The 13,620-nt window shown below is 39.7% G+C and overlaps 1 protein-coding gene across 2 annotated transcripts in view; it reads left to right on the top strand.

Annotated features, from left to right (window-relative positions):
- LGR5 (leucine rich repeat containing G protein-coupled receptor 5) overlaps nt 1–10,425 on the top strand; it is a 90,674-nt gene extending 80,249 nt beyond the window's left edge. For both annotated transcript variants that reach the window (XM_082784485.1, XM_082784484.1), the window contains 3 exons: nt 2,698–2,843; nt 3,842–3,925; nt 6,611–10,425. In XM_082784485.1, coding sequence (XP_082640611.1) covers nt 2,698–2,843; nt 3,842–3,925; nt 6,611–7,701 — 1,321 coding nt within the window. In that variant the 3' untranslated portion in view covers nt 7,702–10,425. The remainder of the gene's footprint in view (nt 1–2,697; nt 2,844–3,841; nt 3,926–6,610) is intronic.
- Nucleotides 10,426–13,620: the final 3,195 nt, after the last annotated feature.

Here is a 13,620-nt window from a genome sequence, read left to right as displayed (position 1 = left end):
ATAAAAATAAATTTAGACGGTGTTTCTACAAGTCTTTAATTTGACAAAGTCCAAATCTAATCACCCACATCAAATAAAACTAGCCATAGAAAGGACTGTTTCTGGCACCGTATGGCTGAGAGTTGCCTTTGTTTTTTAATGTTAAAACTAGCTGAAAGGAACTCCTCTGTCACCAGGAAGATCTGATGCTAGTTTCTCTGCATTGCAAAGTATATTCTGTCCAGTGTGTTCTGGATCCCACTCAGTCTGTGCATGTGTGCTTTACACGCAAATTCAGAAATATTTGCCAATATGGGATCTATGTGTATAACCTGGTAACCCGGGGGGTAGGAGTGTGGAGTGGAACTGTTCAGGTTTAACAAAGGATGCTAGAAAGTCCTACAGAGAGGATAAGAAATGGGAATCACAATACAAAAAGGGTGTTGAAGTGATGAGGATGACAAAGCTGGTAGTGGGGCTGGCAGGTGTGTCCCGTAAGGGCAGGCTGAGGTTCTTGGGCTGCCTGGGCTGGAGACAAAGAGGCTGAGAGGCAACCTCCTGGCTCTTGGCAGCTTCCCAAGGAGGGCAAGTGGCAAGGGAAGTGCCTGGGGACTCTGCTCCCTGGGACACCTGTGGATGGCCGCGCCGGGGGGTTTCAGGCTGGGCATGAGGAAAAATCTCTTTGTGAGGGTGGCCAAACCCTGGAACAGGCTTCCTAGGAGGTGGTTGATGCCCCGTGCCTGCCAGTGTTCTTGGGGCATTTGGACAGTTCCCTCAATAACATGCCTTAATTTACGGCTAGCCCTGAAGTGGTCAGGCAGCTGGGCTGGATGATTTCTGGTAGTTCCTTCCAACTTAAATGTTCTATTCAAGAACACATTTGCTTTAGTTTCTTGAGCCTAAAATATCCGCTAGCTATTCGTTTCCACAGCTTTATCAATGTCTTCAAATCAGTCTGACACCACAAGTTGCAGTCATCACCTTGCAGAACTTTCAGCATTTCTATTTATAAGGTGTTCTGTGGTTTGTTTTTGTTGGATTTTCTTTGTGTTTGTCAAAAAAGGGGCATTTCTGTTGGGTATGTGGATTGTTCTTCAACCCAAGTGACTAGGTACAGGTTAGTCTAGTAAGCTAAGGGTTTAGTAATAGTTTATTTAAGGGCTTCTAGGAAATGTTTACCAAATCAGGATAATCTCCATATTTTAAAAGATGACATGCACAGAGATGAATTAGAAATTACATATTTAAATCTGCTGGCCTGAAGTTGCACGATAGCTAGATCTTAGTAACCTTGAACTTTTATCGGAGTACTTTAAAAGCAGCTTACATAACCTCTTGTATTGGGTACAAGAGTACAGATTATTGTTGCTAATTCCCAACAGAAATATAAGTATATAGAATCAAATGCCCCCAAATGCACTAACTTAAAAATCACTTCACAGCTTAGGGTTCACTTTGTTCCACTTTGTGCCAAGCTAGTATACAAGTCCTGTTGGTATTGGGCCTGCTTCAGACAGACTCCCTGCTGGATTTTCCAGGGCATTAAAGGTTGCTTTGGAACATTCATTATGTTAATTTACATGACCAACCTGTTGAAAGTAACCTGAAAGTAGGATACAGTTCTATTGCATTCTTTTTAAGACAGAATAACCTAGTTACATATTTATCTCTGAAGCTGTTGGTTTATTGAACTTTTGAAATTGAGATGATTTTTTAGGTTTTTCTATATCATGTTGGGGAACTGCAAATTAAATATCTCTACTTCCAAAACACAGAGTATATCCAAGGAACAGAAGTAGTCTGTAGAAGTTGAACGTATGTAATTCTTACATACTACCTCAGAAGTTGGACATCCACAAATGAATGGAATTCAAAACATACAGTAAATCAGCAATTTTCTGGCAATAGAAAACCTTAAAATCTTTGAAACTAGCTCACCCATACTCAGTTTTGTGTTAGGAATACCAATGATATTAAAGGAGTTAGGAATGAACACGCAGTGTCCTGAAACGACTGTGCTCACTCCTTTGAGAATTAATAAAGTAAAGCCTTTTTTCAGTGACATCTGTTTTCACATATGCTGCATTTGTGATTCATTCCCCTTTCAGTGTAGACTACTGCTTCCTTGGTCTGTGCACAAAATACAATCTCCTTTTTGCCATTTTACTCCGATAAAATTTGATGTGAAAAGAGATAGATGAAGTTTGAATCCAAAATTAGATCTCATTGTCCCCAAACTGAAAAAATTATCTTTGGGAAGTGAAGTTTTGGTTTTGCCTGTTAGGCAGGTAGGCAAAATTGTGATCTTGCCCTTTTTTAAAAGAAGCCATTAAGAAAGTAATGTGGAGAAACTGTTGAGTTACACTGTAAAATTATTAAAAGACATAAAAAAGAAACAGATCTCTTAAGAGTAACATTCAGTAAACTGCAAGTCATGTTCTACATTCATATCTCCCATGAAAATACGTAAGAAAGCTTCACTGTGCCTTTACTAAAATTACCCTAGAAATCATCTGCACGTCTGATGTGGAATTCTATTTGTGAATCCTCCGTTTATATCATCATGATTTAATTTTACCCTTAAATGTTTTGACTTTCGATCATGGCTACTTAATCAAGTTCATTTGTGCTAACAATTGAAACTGTGAGCAGTACAATTGAGTAACTCTGGTGCTCTAAACCAGTATCATGGCATGCTTCTTTGTTCTTCTACTACAGGGTCATGGAAATGCCTTATGCTTATCAGTGCTGTGCCTTTGGAGCTTGCGAGAGCCACTACAAAATCTCCAGCCAATGGAACAAAGATGAGAATAGCAGCATTGATGATTTTCACAGGAAGGATGTTGGATTGTTACAAATTCAAGGTAATTGTCACCTTTTGCTTTTAAATCTACCTGAAGGCTGTGATTTTTCTAGTAAGCAGTCTGTGATGTTGAATCCAATACTCTTTAGCAGTCACCAAGGCAGTGCCTTCCTCTCTCTTGCCTGATAATATGTCAGTGTTCCCAAGCTTAGCAAATTCATTTTGTCAGGTCTATCTTTCAAAAATCTCACTCCCTCTTTTTATCTGTCCAAATAATAACATGGGAAGTGAAATCTTCCCTTTATTTGAGAGACAGGGAAGTGGTGCTGGTATGTAACCCCATAAAATAATAGGGCAGCAAAGATTCAGTTTCTTGCCAGCCTTGGAAGAAGCAACACCTTCTTGGCTATCCTGCTGTGTACATGCTTCAGGATCAGTCACAGAGCTAGTGTGGCTACTTAGGCATAGCTGCTGGGTTTTTATCTTGGCACTTCCTGGGTACTAAAGAGCGCATCTGCTCTCAAGAAGAAAAGTTCACTGTATTTTTCTTCCCCTTCAGCAAAAGGTCCGTTATTTGACCTGTTATGTAAGTGTATACATAGATTTTATACCATCCTGCTTCTTTCTTTGCTATTTCCACTCCTGCAAACCAGTGTGTCCAGAGTTCAGGGCTAGTCTCAGCAAGAACAGAGCCAAGAATACATAGAGTGATGACACAAGAAACATAAAAGAACCTGGGTTAATTCTTAGTATCCTGACACAACAGTGGAATTTGTATTTTAAACCCCTTCCTAGGCAGTCATCACACTACAAATTAGGTAATGGAGAATGTACCTTTCTAAAAGTGATTATTTTCAGAGAAGTAATAGTGCCAAATTTTTAAATAATCTTGAGTAAAGTGATTCAAAACCAAATAAGCATACATCTGCTTCTGCTTACAGTTTGGCAGGCAAAGAGATGAGAACAGGCTTTAAATACCGAAGATGTTTTTGGAGTTTGTAGTAAAAGAAATTTTCCTGAAAATTGCAGTATCAAATCTGGGTATTTCCTCCCCCACAGATGAGCGTGACTTTGAAGATTTTCTACTTGACTTTGAAGAAGATTTGAAAGCTCATCATTCAGTGCAATGCTCACCTTCTCCAGGTATGAAACTGCCAAATACATAAGAATCTAAGCATAATACTACCAGATATTTGAAATGCAGAACAAACTCTGAATCTGAAACAAAGACAGGAACACTATGTTTTGCAATAATTTGATGAGACCAGATACATTGTACAAAAATACAAAATTCTGCACTGAAGTTCAGAAAAATATCCAGGTACTGAATTCATCTATGAATGTACCAGAAGTTTTGGAGTCCTCTGGCAGATCCTAACTCCAGGCCCCTTACCACAGGAATTGATCTCCTTATCAAAGGAATGGGAGAGCAAAGGTTCTCTTCTGCCAAGAAACGGATAATAGAACAGAATATTTGCTCACTTATTCATTTGCAAAGCTGAAGTAATTCTTCTCAACTTCATTGAGTTATTTTACACTTGAGCTTCTCCAACAACACACAGTTCAGTTCAATGCGTAGGCACAGTTCAGTTCAATGCGTAGGACATACCATACAGTACTATATCAAAACACACACAATCCATCACAAGGGACTCCCAGCACTCTCATTTTTTTTGTAGAATAGCGTATCCCTGTGGAGTAACACATGTGTTGTGTTTTTTTAAGTGATTAAATTGGAAACCAATTCCACTGAAAGTTCCCTTTAAGGCAAGGAAATAACTTAGAATGTTGCTTCTAGTTTTAGCATCCTGACTCAGCAAGCGGTTTCCCTAGCCATTCTTAAATTGTAACACATGAACAAAAAAATGCAAGTGACAGCTAGTACTTCAATACTCACTCCAAGCCAAGATTCTTGTTTATAACAGCAAATAATAAACGAAAAGATGTTATGTCAAGAGAAATAGAAGAGGTAGGAGGCCAAAGAAATAATTTAGAAACATTTGACCATCCCATATTCTCCTATGGCCTCCTTTGGAACTATCGAGTTCACAGACATGTCCTCATCTTCAAGGTAAGTCATCACCAGACCTAAGAGAAAATCTAGTTTCCATGCTGATCTTTCAAATGGTATCTTAGAAAAACTTTCAAACTGACACAATGGGTGCTTCTGCCTACTGGATGGCAACAAGTGTTGTCGCATGGAATACATCTCAGCTGCTGGGGTTGTGTCTGCATGGACAATCAGAGACCACTGTGGAGGACTTGCTTTGAGGAAGCACAGCTGACTAGTATTAAGATAAATAATGTTTTTCAGACAGCAGAGTATTCAGCTTCAATCACACAGCATATACACCTCAAATCTAAGAGAACACAGCAGGCTTCAGTCATACTGTCCTGACTTCAGCCACAGCTCATTGCAAGCACCTCCAAAAAGGCAGTCCTTACAAATGCAAATACAGCCTCAATTTTCTATGATTAGGAACTCTTTGGGTCACAAACTCTTTGTTGCAGGCTACTGAGATGATGAAACCAATGAGCCATATAAGCCTTCTCCTCTTACAATCTATCTCACAGCTTTGACCTCAAGAGAATACAAAACTGACAATCCAATTTTATTTGGTGCCTATCTTCAAATTACCTTCCCCATTTATCTTCATATCTCATGGATGTGTCATTCTGGAACTGCTGTATCAAACAGTCCATCAAACAATAAATTTCACTTTCTGCAATGCTATTTCCTTACCTACAGTGTAGCTTAATAGTCAACTTAAACAGAAAAATGTATTGGAATCTTAAATGAAAGATTTAAATATTCCACTATAGGGATATTTTCTGAAATAGATTAGTCCCAAAAAGTCTGTTTGTAGACAAACTAAAATGTGTCAAGTCTTCTATCATTAAAATTCTTCAAGAATCCTGATCTCCTCTAAAAGTTCAGATTTATCCTTGGACTCTAAACTGAATTATCTCAGATCATATTGGATCCCTATTCAAACTTGTAGCACTATGGTCTATCCTGCATTTGTCTATGAAGATAGGATATTAGATAGCCATTACTTCTCTGAGAATGGTGGAGATGATGGCAAATTTAATGATGGCACCGAGATTTCTCTATCTGTGCAACTTGCCTTTAAGGATCCATTCCAAATTCTTGACAGAAAATATTACAAAATGCATCATGAATTTATTTGGAATAAATTTGTTTAAAAAGCCACCTTCACTTATTCTTTTCAATGCTACATGCATTAAAGCACTTTCTTCCTCACACATAGAATGTCAAAAATAGGCTTGGCTTGCAAAGGTCAAAGCCATTTGAGTCATATCCTGGAATCATTATGGATAAAACAGAGAAAATGAAGAGCAAAGCAGTCTTCTGAAAAGACACTGCAAAGGGGACTTGGACTGTGTAATGACATGTTATTAGGTAGCCAAAGTGCATCTGTCCATATCCATTACATCACACTTCACCAGGACTCATTAGCACAGTCATCCTTTTCTTTCCTGAGAAATTACCCACAGTATTCATACTGCACTTGTACAACTAGGCAAGACTTGGCACATATATATGTGCCAAATATATATATATATATCTGTATGTATATAATATTTGAGTTGAGGAACAAAAACTCGTGTAACATGCATATGAGCAGCACATTATTGAGATCTCTACTACAAAGAAAGAGAAAATTCTTTTAGAATAAAATTCACTGCTTGGCTGTGCTGAGAACTTTTGCAAGAGGCATGAAAGCTGAGGTCTTCCAAAGTACAAAATTAACTTTTAGTTTACATGGGTTTCCCTTGCCCTCTTGTTTGTTTTTGTCTTTTCAGGTCCCTTCAAACCATGTGACCACCTGTTTGGGAGCTGGCTCATCAGAATTGGAGTGTGGACCATAGTGGGTTTGACCTTCATTTGCAACGCGCTGGTGACTGCTACAGTTTTCAGATCTCCGTTGTATATGTCCTCCATAAAACTTCTCATTGGTCTCATAGCTATTGTAAATGCCTTCATGGGCCTTGCTAGTGGCATACTGGCTAGTGTGGATGCATCAACTTTTGGGAGCTTTGCTCAGTATGGAGCACAGTGGGAAAGTGGAATTGGTTGCCAAATGACTGGTCTTCTCTCCATTTTTGCTTCAGAAGCTTCCATTTTTCTCCTCACCTTAGCCGCACTTGAACGTGCATTCTCCGTAAAGCATGCTACAAAGTTTGAAACAAAATCCTCTATTGCTAGTGTCAAAATTGCCATTTTCTTTTGTTTTATGTTGGCACTTATCATTGCAGTAATACCACTCCTCAATGGGAGTGAGTATGGGGTTTCTCCGCTTTGTTTGCCATTACCATTTGGAGAACCCACTGCTATGGGCTACATGGTAGCACTGGTGTTGCTGAACTCACTTTGTTTTCTGGTAATGACTGTTGCTTACACAAAGCTCTACTGCAGTTTAGAAAAGGGAGAACTAGACAACATTTGGGATTGCTCTATGGTCAAACATATAGCCTTGCTACTTTTTACTAATTGCATTCTTTATTGCCCTGTGGCCTTCTTATCTTTTTCCTCCTTACTAAACCTCACTTTTATCAGCCCAGAAGTGATAAAGTCAATACTGCTAGTGATTGTCCCACTGCCTGCGTGTCTAAACCCACTCCTTTATATACTTTTCAATCCACACTTCAAGGAGGACTTGGGAAGTTTGCGAAAGCAAACATTGTTATGGAGGAGATCAAAACATGCTAGTCTGATCTCTGTGAATTCAGAAGACATAGAAAAACAATCTTGTGACTCAACACAAGCACTGGTAACCTTCACAAGTGCTAGCATATCATACGACATGCCTACCAGCAATTCACTAATGCCATCATCTTATCAAATGACAGAAAGCTGCAATCTTTCATCAGTAGCATTTGTTCCATGTCGTTAGTTTCAGTGGCAATGCAGAAAATATCTATGTTTACAATTTTTTTTAATCCCAAAAATAAGTATGGGTGTGCTTCTACAACCTAGAGAATGCCTCTGAATTATTTTTACATGCATCACAAAACAGATGATGACAAAAGTTGCAGCAGGCTGGAAATCCAATACTTGAGCCTTCACGGCCTGTCTCCAAAGTGCTGGAATGAAGAAAGAAAATGAAAGCTGTTGCAGTTTGTGCAGTTGTATTGGCTGCTCTCTTTTAAAGTAGCACTATTCAGAAAAGGCAGTTGGTCAAGAGCAAAAATACCATGTTAAATTGGTAAGCTTTTACTTCACCTGGCAGAGTTCGTTTCAGGGGTTGGGTTTTTGTTTTTGTTTTCCCTGTTTATTATAATTCAAACTTAATAATAGATATTCAGTGTCAAGATTGTTTTTATAAGCATCCATGTGTGGCCCTCATTCAGCAGGGTATCTAAGTGGAAAAGTCCTAAAGGTTTCTGCAGAGTAGACTTTGATGAAGCTCCAAGGTCAACTGATAAAATTCATTTAACAGTTTACCTGCTCTTAGGCTTGGAATTTTTAGAAGTCAGATGCCTTGACTTTTTAAATTGTCAGCCAAAACTACAAGAATAATATGGTGTGAAAGAAATTAATTAAAATCCTGCTGAGCACTTAAAATGTAATCATAAATGGCAAGCCATTGTCACATGGATATTTTTGTAGTGAGGTTCTGCAGAGCCTGGTCATGAATTGCTAGCATGCCAGTAGAATTACTTCCAGAATTACTGCTGACAAAATTGGTAGGTGAGGGACTCACAGAATTTGAGAATGGGAAACACTACATAGCAAGTCATGAATACAGGAAGACTGGTGTGCTGCATACAAATAAATGACACAAAAGGCACTCACATAAAAACAATGATTTAAGGTAATTTGTCTAGGAAAGGAACAAAAACAGTAGTCCTGCTCATGGCACAATCTCTGTCCTGTGAAACAGTGCTTCTAGAAAGCCTCTAGCTCATGGTCCTTAGTCAGATGAAGATTCAGAGGCCACTGCATCCTTTTGGCTAAGGCTAGAAGAGGTTGTATGATTTGTGTTCTTAGCACTAGTCCAGGCACTACTGGAATATTTCAGACAGTTCTTGTATTCACATGCTGTAAAGAAGACTGGGAAATTGAAAAGGATTTGAATATCATAAATTTACAAAACAACTTATCAAAGAAGTGACCTGATCACAGTTCATAAGTAGCAACTTCTGGGAAAAGAAGTTTGAGAGCAGAGGACTAAGTTGAGAGAAGAAGGATCCAGTACGGACCCCTGGGAGTTGGTTTTAGAGATACACAACATAGAAATAAAGGTACCAATTGTTGACAGTGATGGTCACTAGCAAGCTAAGCAACTTAGCATGGCTTGGGGTGAACTATCAGTCATCAAGTATGTATAAATTCAAATTGGATGTATTGCCAAAAAAGGTATTGGAGCAGCTATTGGTATTCAGGGATGCCTGATGGCATTAGTTTACAAGTAGGTTAGATTAGATTAACACAGAGTTACTCTCTGGATTTAAATCTATTAATACTTTGCTGAATCAAGGCATTTACATTTAGACATCATGCAATTAGATGAGAAGAAACTTCAAGTCTTTGCCAACTCTACTGCCAAAATATCTCAGATGACAGAGCTCCCTTCACTTCCCCCAAGATCAGTCTTTGACCTTAGTCAAGCCATCAGAGGACATCCCAGTCATCCTTTTTTAGAGCTGGAACCTTTTGCTCAAGTGAGCTGATCATTTAAGACACGGAAGTGCAGAGTTTTTGATTTTTGTTGTTGTTGTTAAAAATAGCTCCCTGAGGAGTAACGTTTAATAGCCCAGTAATCACTTCTCGGTTAACGGCCACTCAGCTTCTGGGTGAATGAGACTAATTTCTAAACATTACCAAGGTTAGCCTAGCCCAGTAATTAAGGTAATCAGTTACAGATGATCATGGTTGTTCATCTGTTACTGCATATGTAACTTCCTGGGACTCCAAGAATGGATTTTCACAATGAAGAATCTGTTGCCAACAATGGATATGCCCTGATTTTCTTGTCCACTCACATTGGTGTATTTTTAGTTTTGCAGTTACAGATGGCATCAGTTGACTTTGGCTGACATGTTCATCTTTCAGGAAAAAAAATGAACCAATGCCGAAATTATGTACAATAAAGTCAGCTGAGTACTTATCTTAATCCTTTATCTCTTGTGGGTTTTGAAGCAGTGCAGCATACAGCTGGAGAATGATGCCTGAAACCACTTTGGATTAAACAGAGGATCAGTCAACCATTGCACAATACCTATTACCATGTTTACTTAGCTTTAATTTAACTTGGGTCCATCTGTGCTGCACTGCTTAATGTCAGTGAAATTCCTTTCAGCTCGCTATATTTAAGAAGTTTGTAAAGTGATTTGAGAAGCAAGATAATGTTATAATTCTAAAGACTAGTTAAAGAAAGCTTCTTTTATCAGAACTTTTTTAGCTTGCAGAAAGTCCTAAAGGCTTTGTGTCTTATTTTTGTAAGCATGTTTGAAATATTTTGATCAAATATTTTAAACTTGAAATTGTTAAAATTCATTTAATAGATTTTTAAAGTAAAATTTGTAAATATAGAACTGTATTTATTATTACAGTGAAATGCAACCACGGTAAAGGACATGAGATTAAGCCCTGTACAGTTTCATATTGATATTTGCTATATTTTCTGCTCATATATATTACTAAATTCATTATCTGTAAATAATATAATGTAAATGTGTAGTGATTGTAAATAGATGACATGCTTTCTTTTCTATCAGTGTTCCAAACATATGTAAGTTGTAATAAAAATGTGACTACACAGTAAAGAGCATTTAATCAGGGCCTAACACCTCACAAAATTGTGTGCATCCTCAATTAGTCTTTCCCAAGTTATTCTAATACTTACACTAACCACCCCAGATGTCCGAAATTCTTGTTGAAGTATAAATTACAGGTCGTGGGTTCTCATTAGGTGCCCTGGGGAGCAAAAAAAAGATGAATAGTGTTTCGTTTCAACACAGACTGTCTTTTAAAAAAATGTCACTCGTAGACCCTTATGAACAGATTCTGCTTCCTGCAAGTCCTGTTTCTTGGTGACAATCTCTTACAACTGCTGCAGGAGAGACTCTCACCTCAGACCCGTGTGACATGATGGATGTGCACGAGCACTCAGAAAGGGCAGTCAGGCATTGGGACGGGCTGCCAAGGGAGATGGTGGAGTCACCATCCCTGGGGGTGTTCAAGGAAAGGTTGGACGTGGTGCTTGGGGACATGGTTCAGTAGATGACATTGGTGGTAGGGGGGTGGTTGGACTTGGTGATCCTGGAGGGCTTTTCCAATCTCAATGATTCTGTGAGTTACCCATCAGGTTTCAGGTCACAGTGGGCCACAGGAGAGATAAGGGTGTGCTGCACAAGGCTGGTGGTATATGCCAGACAGCAAATTCTCCCACCTGCCTCTCCATTTTCTCTCTACAATGGCAGGTAGAGCTGGTCTGGGGATTACCAAACAGCTGGCAAAGTTCATACGATACACAGCAGAGAGACAGTGGCAGCATCACATACAAAATGCATGGCAGGCAGGTGCTGAGGCCAAGTGAAAGGTGCAGCAACAAGCATGGGACTGGCAGGAGTTGGATAGCTCAGGCTGCACCAGAGCTTGTGGCTCAGCTGAATAAAAGACAGGCAGCAGCTAAACAGTCAAGGTCATCTAAGCATCAAGGAAGGGCAAGGCAGCGGATGCCTTCTTGCTGGGAGGGAGCACAGCACAGAGCAGTTATATGGCTTTTCAGAGATAGTGAGCCTAGGTCCCTTCTGTGAAGAACCTGAAAGAGGTGAAACACCAATGAAGGACAAATGCTGAGAAAGCAAACAATCGTTTAGGCAGGAATTCAATCCACATGGGAAGTAACAAGCTACAAAGATCAAAAAAAAAAAAAATAAAACGATCCCAGATGCAAATAGGTTTTAGCATGGGGCGTGCAGGTTCTCAGCACAAATGAGAAAGCCAGAGTGGATGGGGTCACTGCAGCTGGAGGGCCAGTGAAAAAGAAGCAGTGAAAAAAAAGTACTTTCGGTGGGTGAGTTTTGGGACAGCCTTGTTAAGGTGGGACAGGATCAGCAGTGAATGGGGATGAGAAGGGCATTAAATATCTGCAGAAGAAAAAAAGATGTATGGCAAGGCACAGGGCAGTGCATGACTCAAAGAAGAGAGAGGGCTTCAAGAGACAGGAAGCAAATAGCAGAATTTTATGGGATGTTAAGAATAGCGTTAGAGTTTTGTGATGGATGATGAGATCAGGTTTGATGTAAAAAGATGGAAGTGCAATAGCAGAGAAGACTGAAATGGTAAGAAAGCAGGCAATGAGGAGGCTTCCACATGCACTTACTTGCTCCGGACAAGAGCTGGGGGCCGGGTGGGAGAAGAAGGATGTTGCATTTTTTGAGGAAGGAAATATTATGGCTTGATGACAGAAGAGCAACAGAGTAGCTACAAAGGAAGAACAGGTTGGTTAGCAGAAGCCTCAAAGAAGAAGGGAAAAGGAGCTCTCAAGGTTTTATGCTCATATACACAGAAGAAAAGTTTTCATCAATTTATTTGCCAAATAGCAAGTGGTAGGTACTGTGGGCAACTTCAGTGTTCTGGAGATCTACAAGGACACACAAGCACAGGTGGGTGACTTCTGCCTTAAAGCACTCGTGCCACAGAAATTACCACCGATGGCAGCCAAAGGAGGGTTCAGCACATCCTCACTTGATGGGTTATTTAGGTAGAGCAGACCGAGCACACCACCTGCTCACTGCTCTGGCACACTAGATACAACACCACGTTTTATTTGGGAACTCAGAAAATTCTCAGGGAAGCTGAAGATACAAGTTTGGCCAAGGCAAAAAGCTAGCCAGAGAAACAAGTGAATGCCATGAAGAAGATGGGATCACCCATCTTCTTCAAGAAAAACAGAAATGCATAAAGGCCAAGCTTTAGCAGACACCAGCGGAGAAGCACGGGGAATGGCACTGCGGGAGAAGCTGCTTCAGCTGGGCACGTGGCTTCAGACCTCCTTCCCTCAGTGGGGGAGAACATCCCTGGGCAACCTGGTGGTCATGCTTAATCTCAAATTGAGACTAACCATTTGCACAGTCCTTGCTGTTGCTACTCCATGTTTGCGTTCTGGCTTTGTGGCCTGCATATAAGAGCCAGCCTAAGTATCTCTTATCTCTGCTCCCTGTAATAGGAATTTCAGCTATACAGCATATTTCCTCTGACTGTTGAATAAAGACTGGAACAATAATCTCATAATCAGACATTTCTCTACCATCAGTTTAGGTCACTGTATGAAAGTTAAGGTCTTGCTGAAAAACCTCATTACTCAGCCACTTAAGGAAAAGCTTGAATTGTTAAAATGTGTGTAGCGAAATTAATGATCTTCCTCCAGGAAAGCACTGAAGTCAAGAGAGTGGAGATAAAGGAGTAAGAACATGAACACAGGAAAGCTAACAACAAAAGAAAACAGAACTAGGATCACAGCAGCAACTACAACATTGTTAGAAAATCCTTTCCAGGTCCATGAGGTGTAATAACTGTGCAGAAGCTCAGGTGCAGCAAGAGGGCACAGAACTCAGCCTCCAGCAGAGCTGTGCTCCTTCAACCAGCAAAGGATGGACCAGCATCTCTGCCAACCATAATATTCATCTCCTGGACTCTTTCACTAACGTGCCAATGATAATTCTGTAAGGGACAAATTTATCACTCTCCAACAATGTTATTATTAAAAGTAATTGGGTGTTAACTGTATGTTATCTAAACTAAGCTCAGGAAATTGATTCAACTCTTATCTGACTTTGCTAGAAGAGAGTCCCATCTATATGAA

The sequence above is a fragment of the Aythya marila genome (assembly GCF_965140915.1).
Source record: "Aythya marila genome assembly, chromosome: 1".
Lineage (NCBI taxonomy): Eukaryota > Metazoa > Chordata > Aves > Anseriformes > Anatidae > Aythya > Aythya marila.
This window is presented reverse-complemented; position numbering and strand designations above follow the sequence as displayed.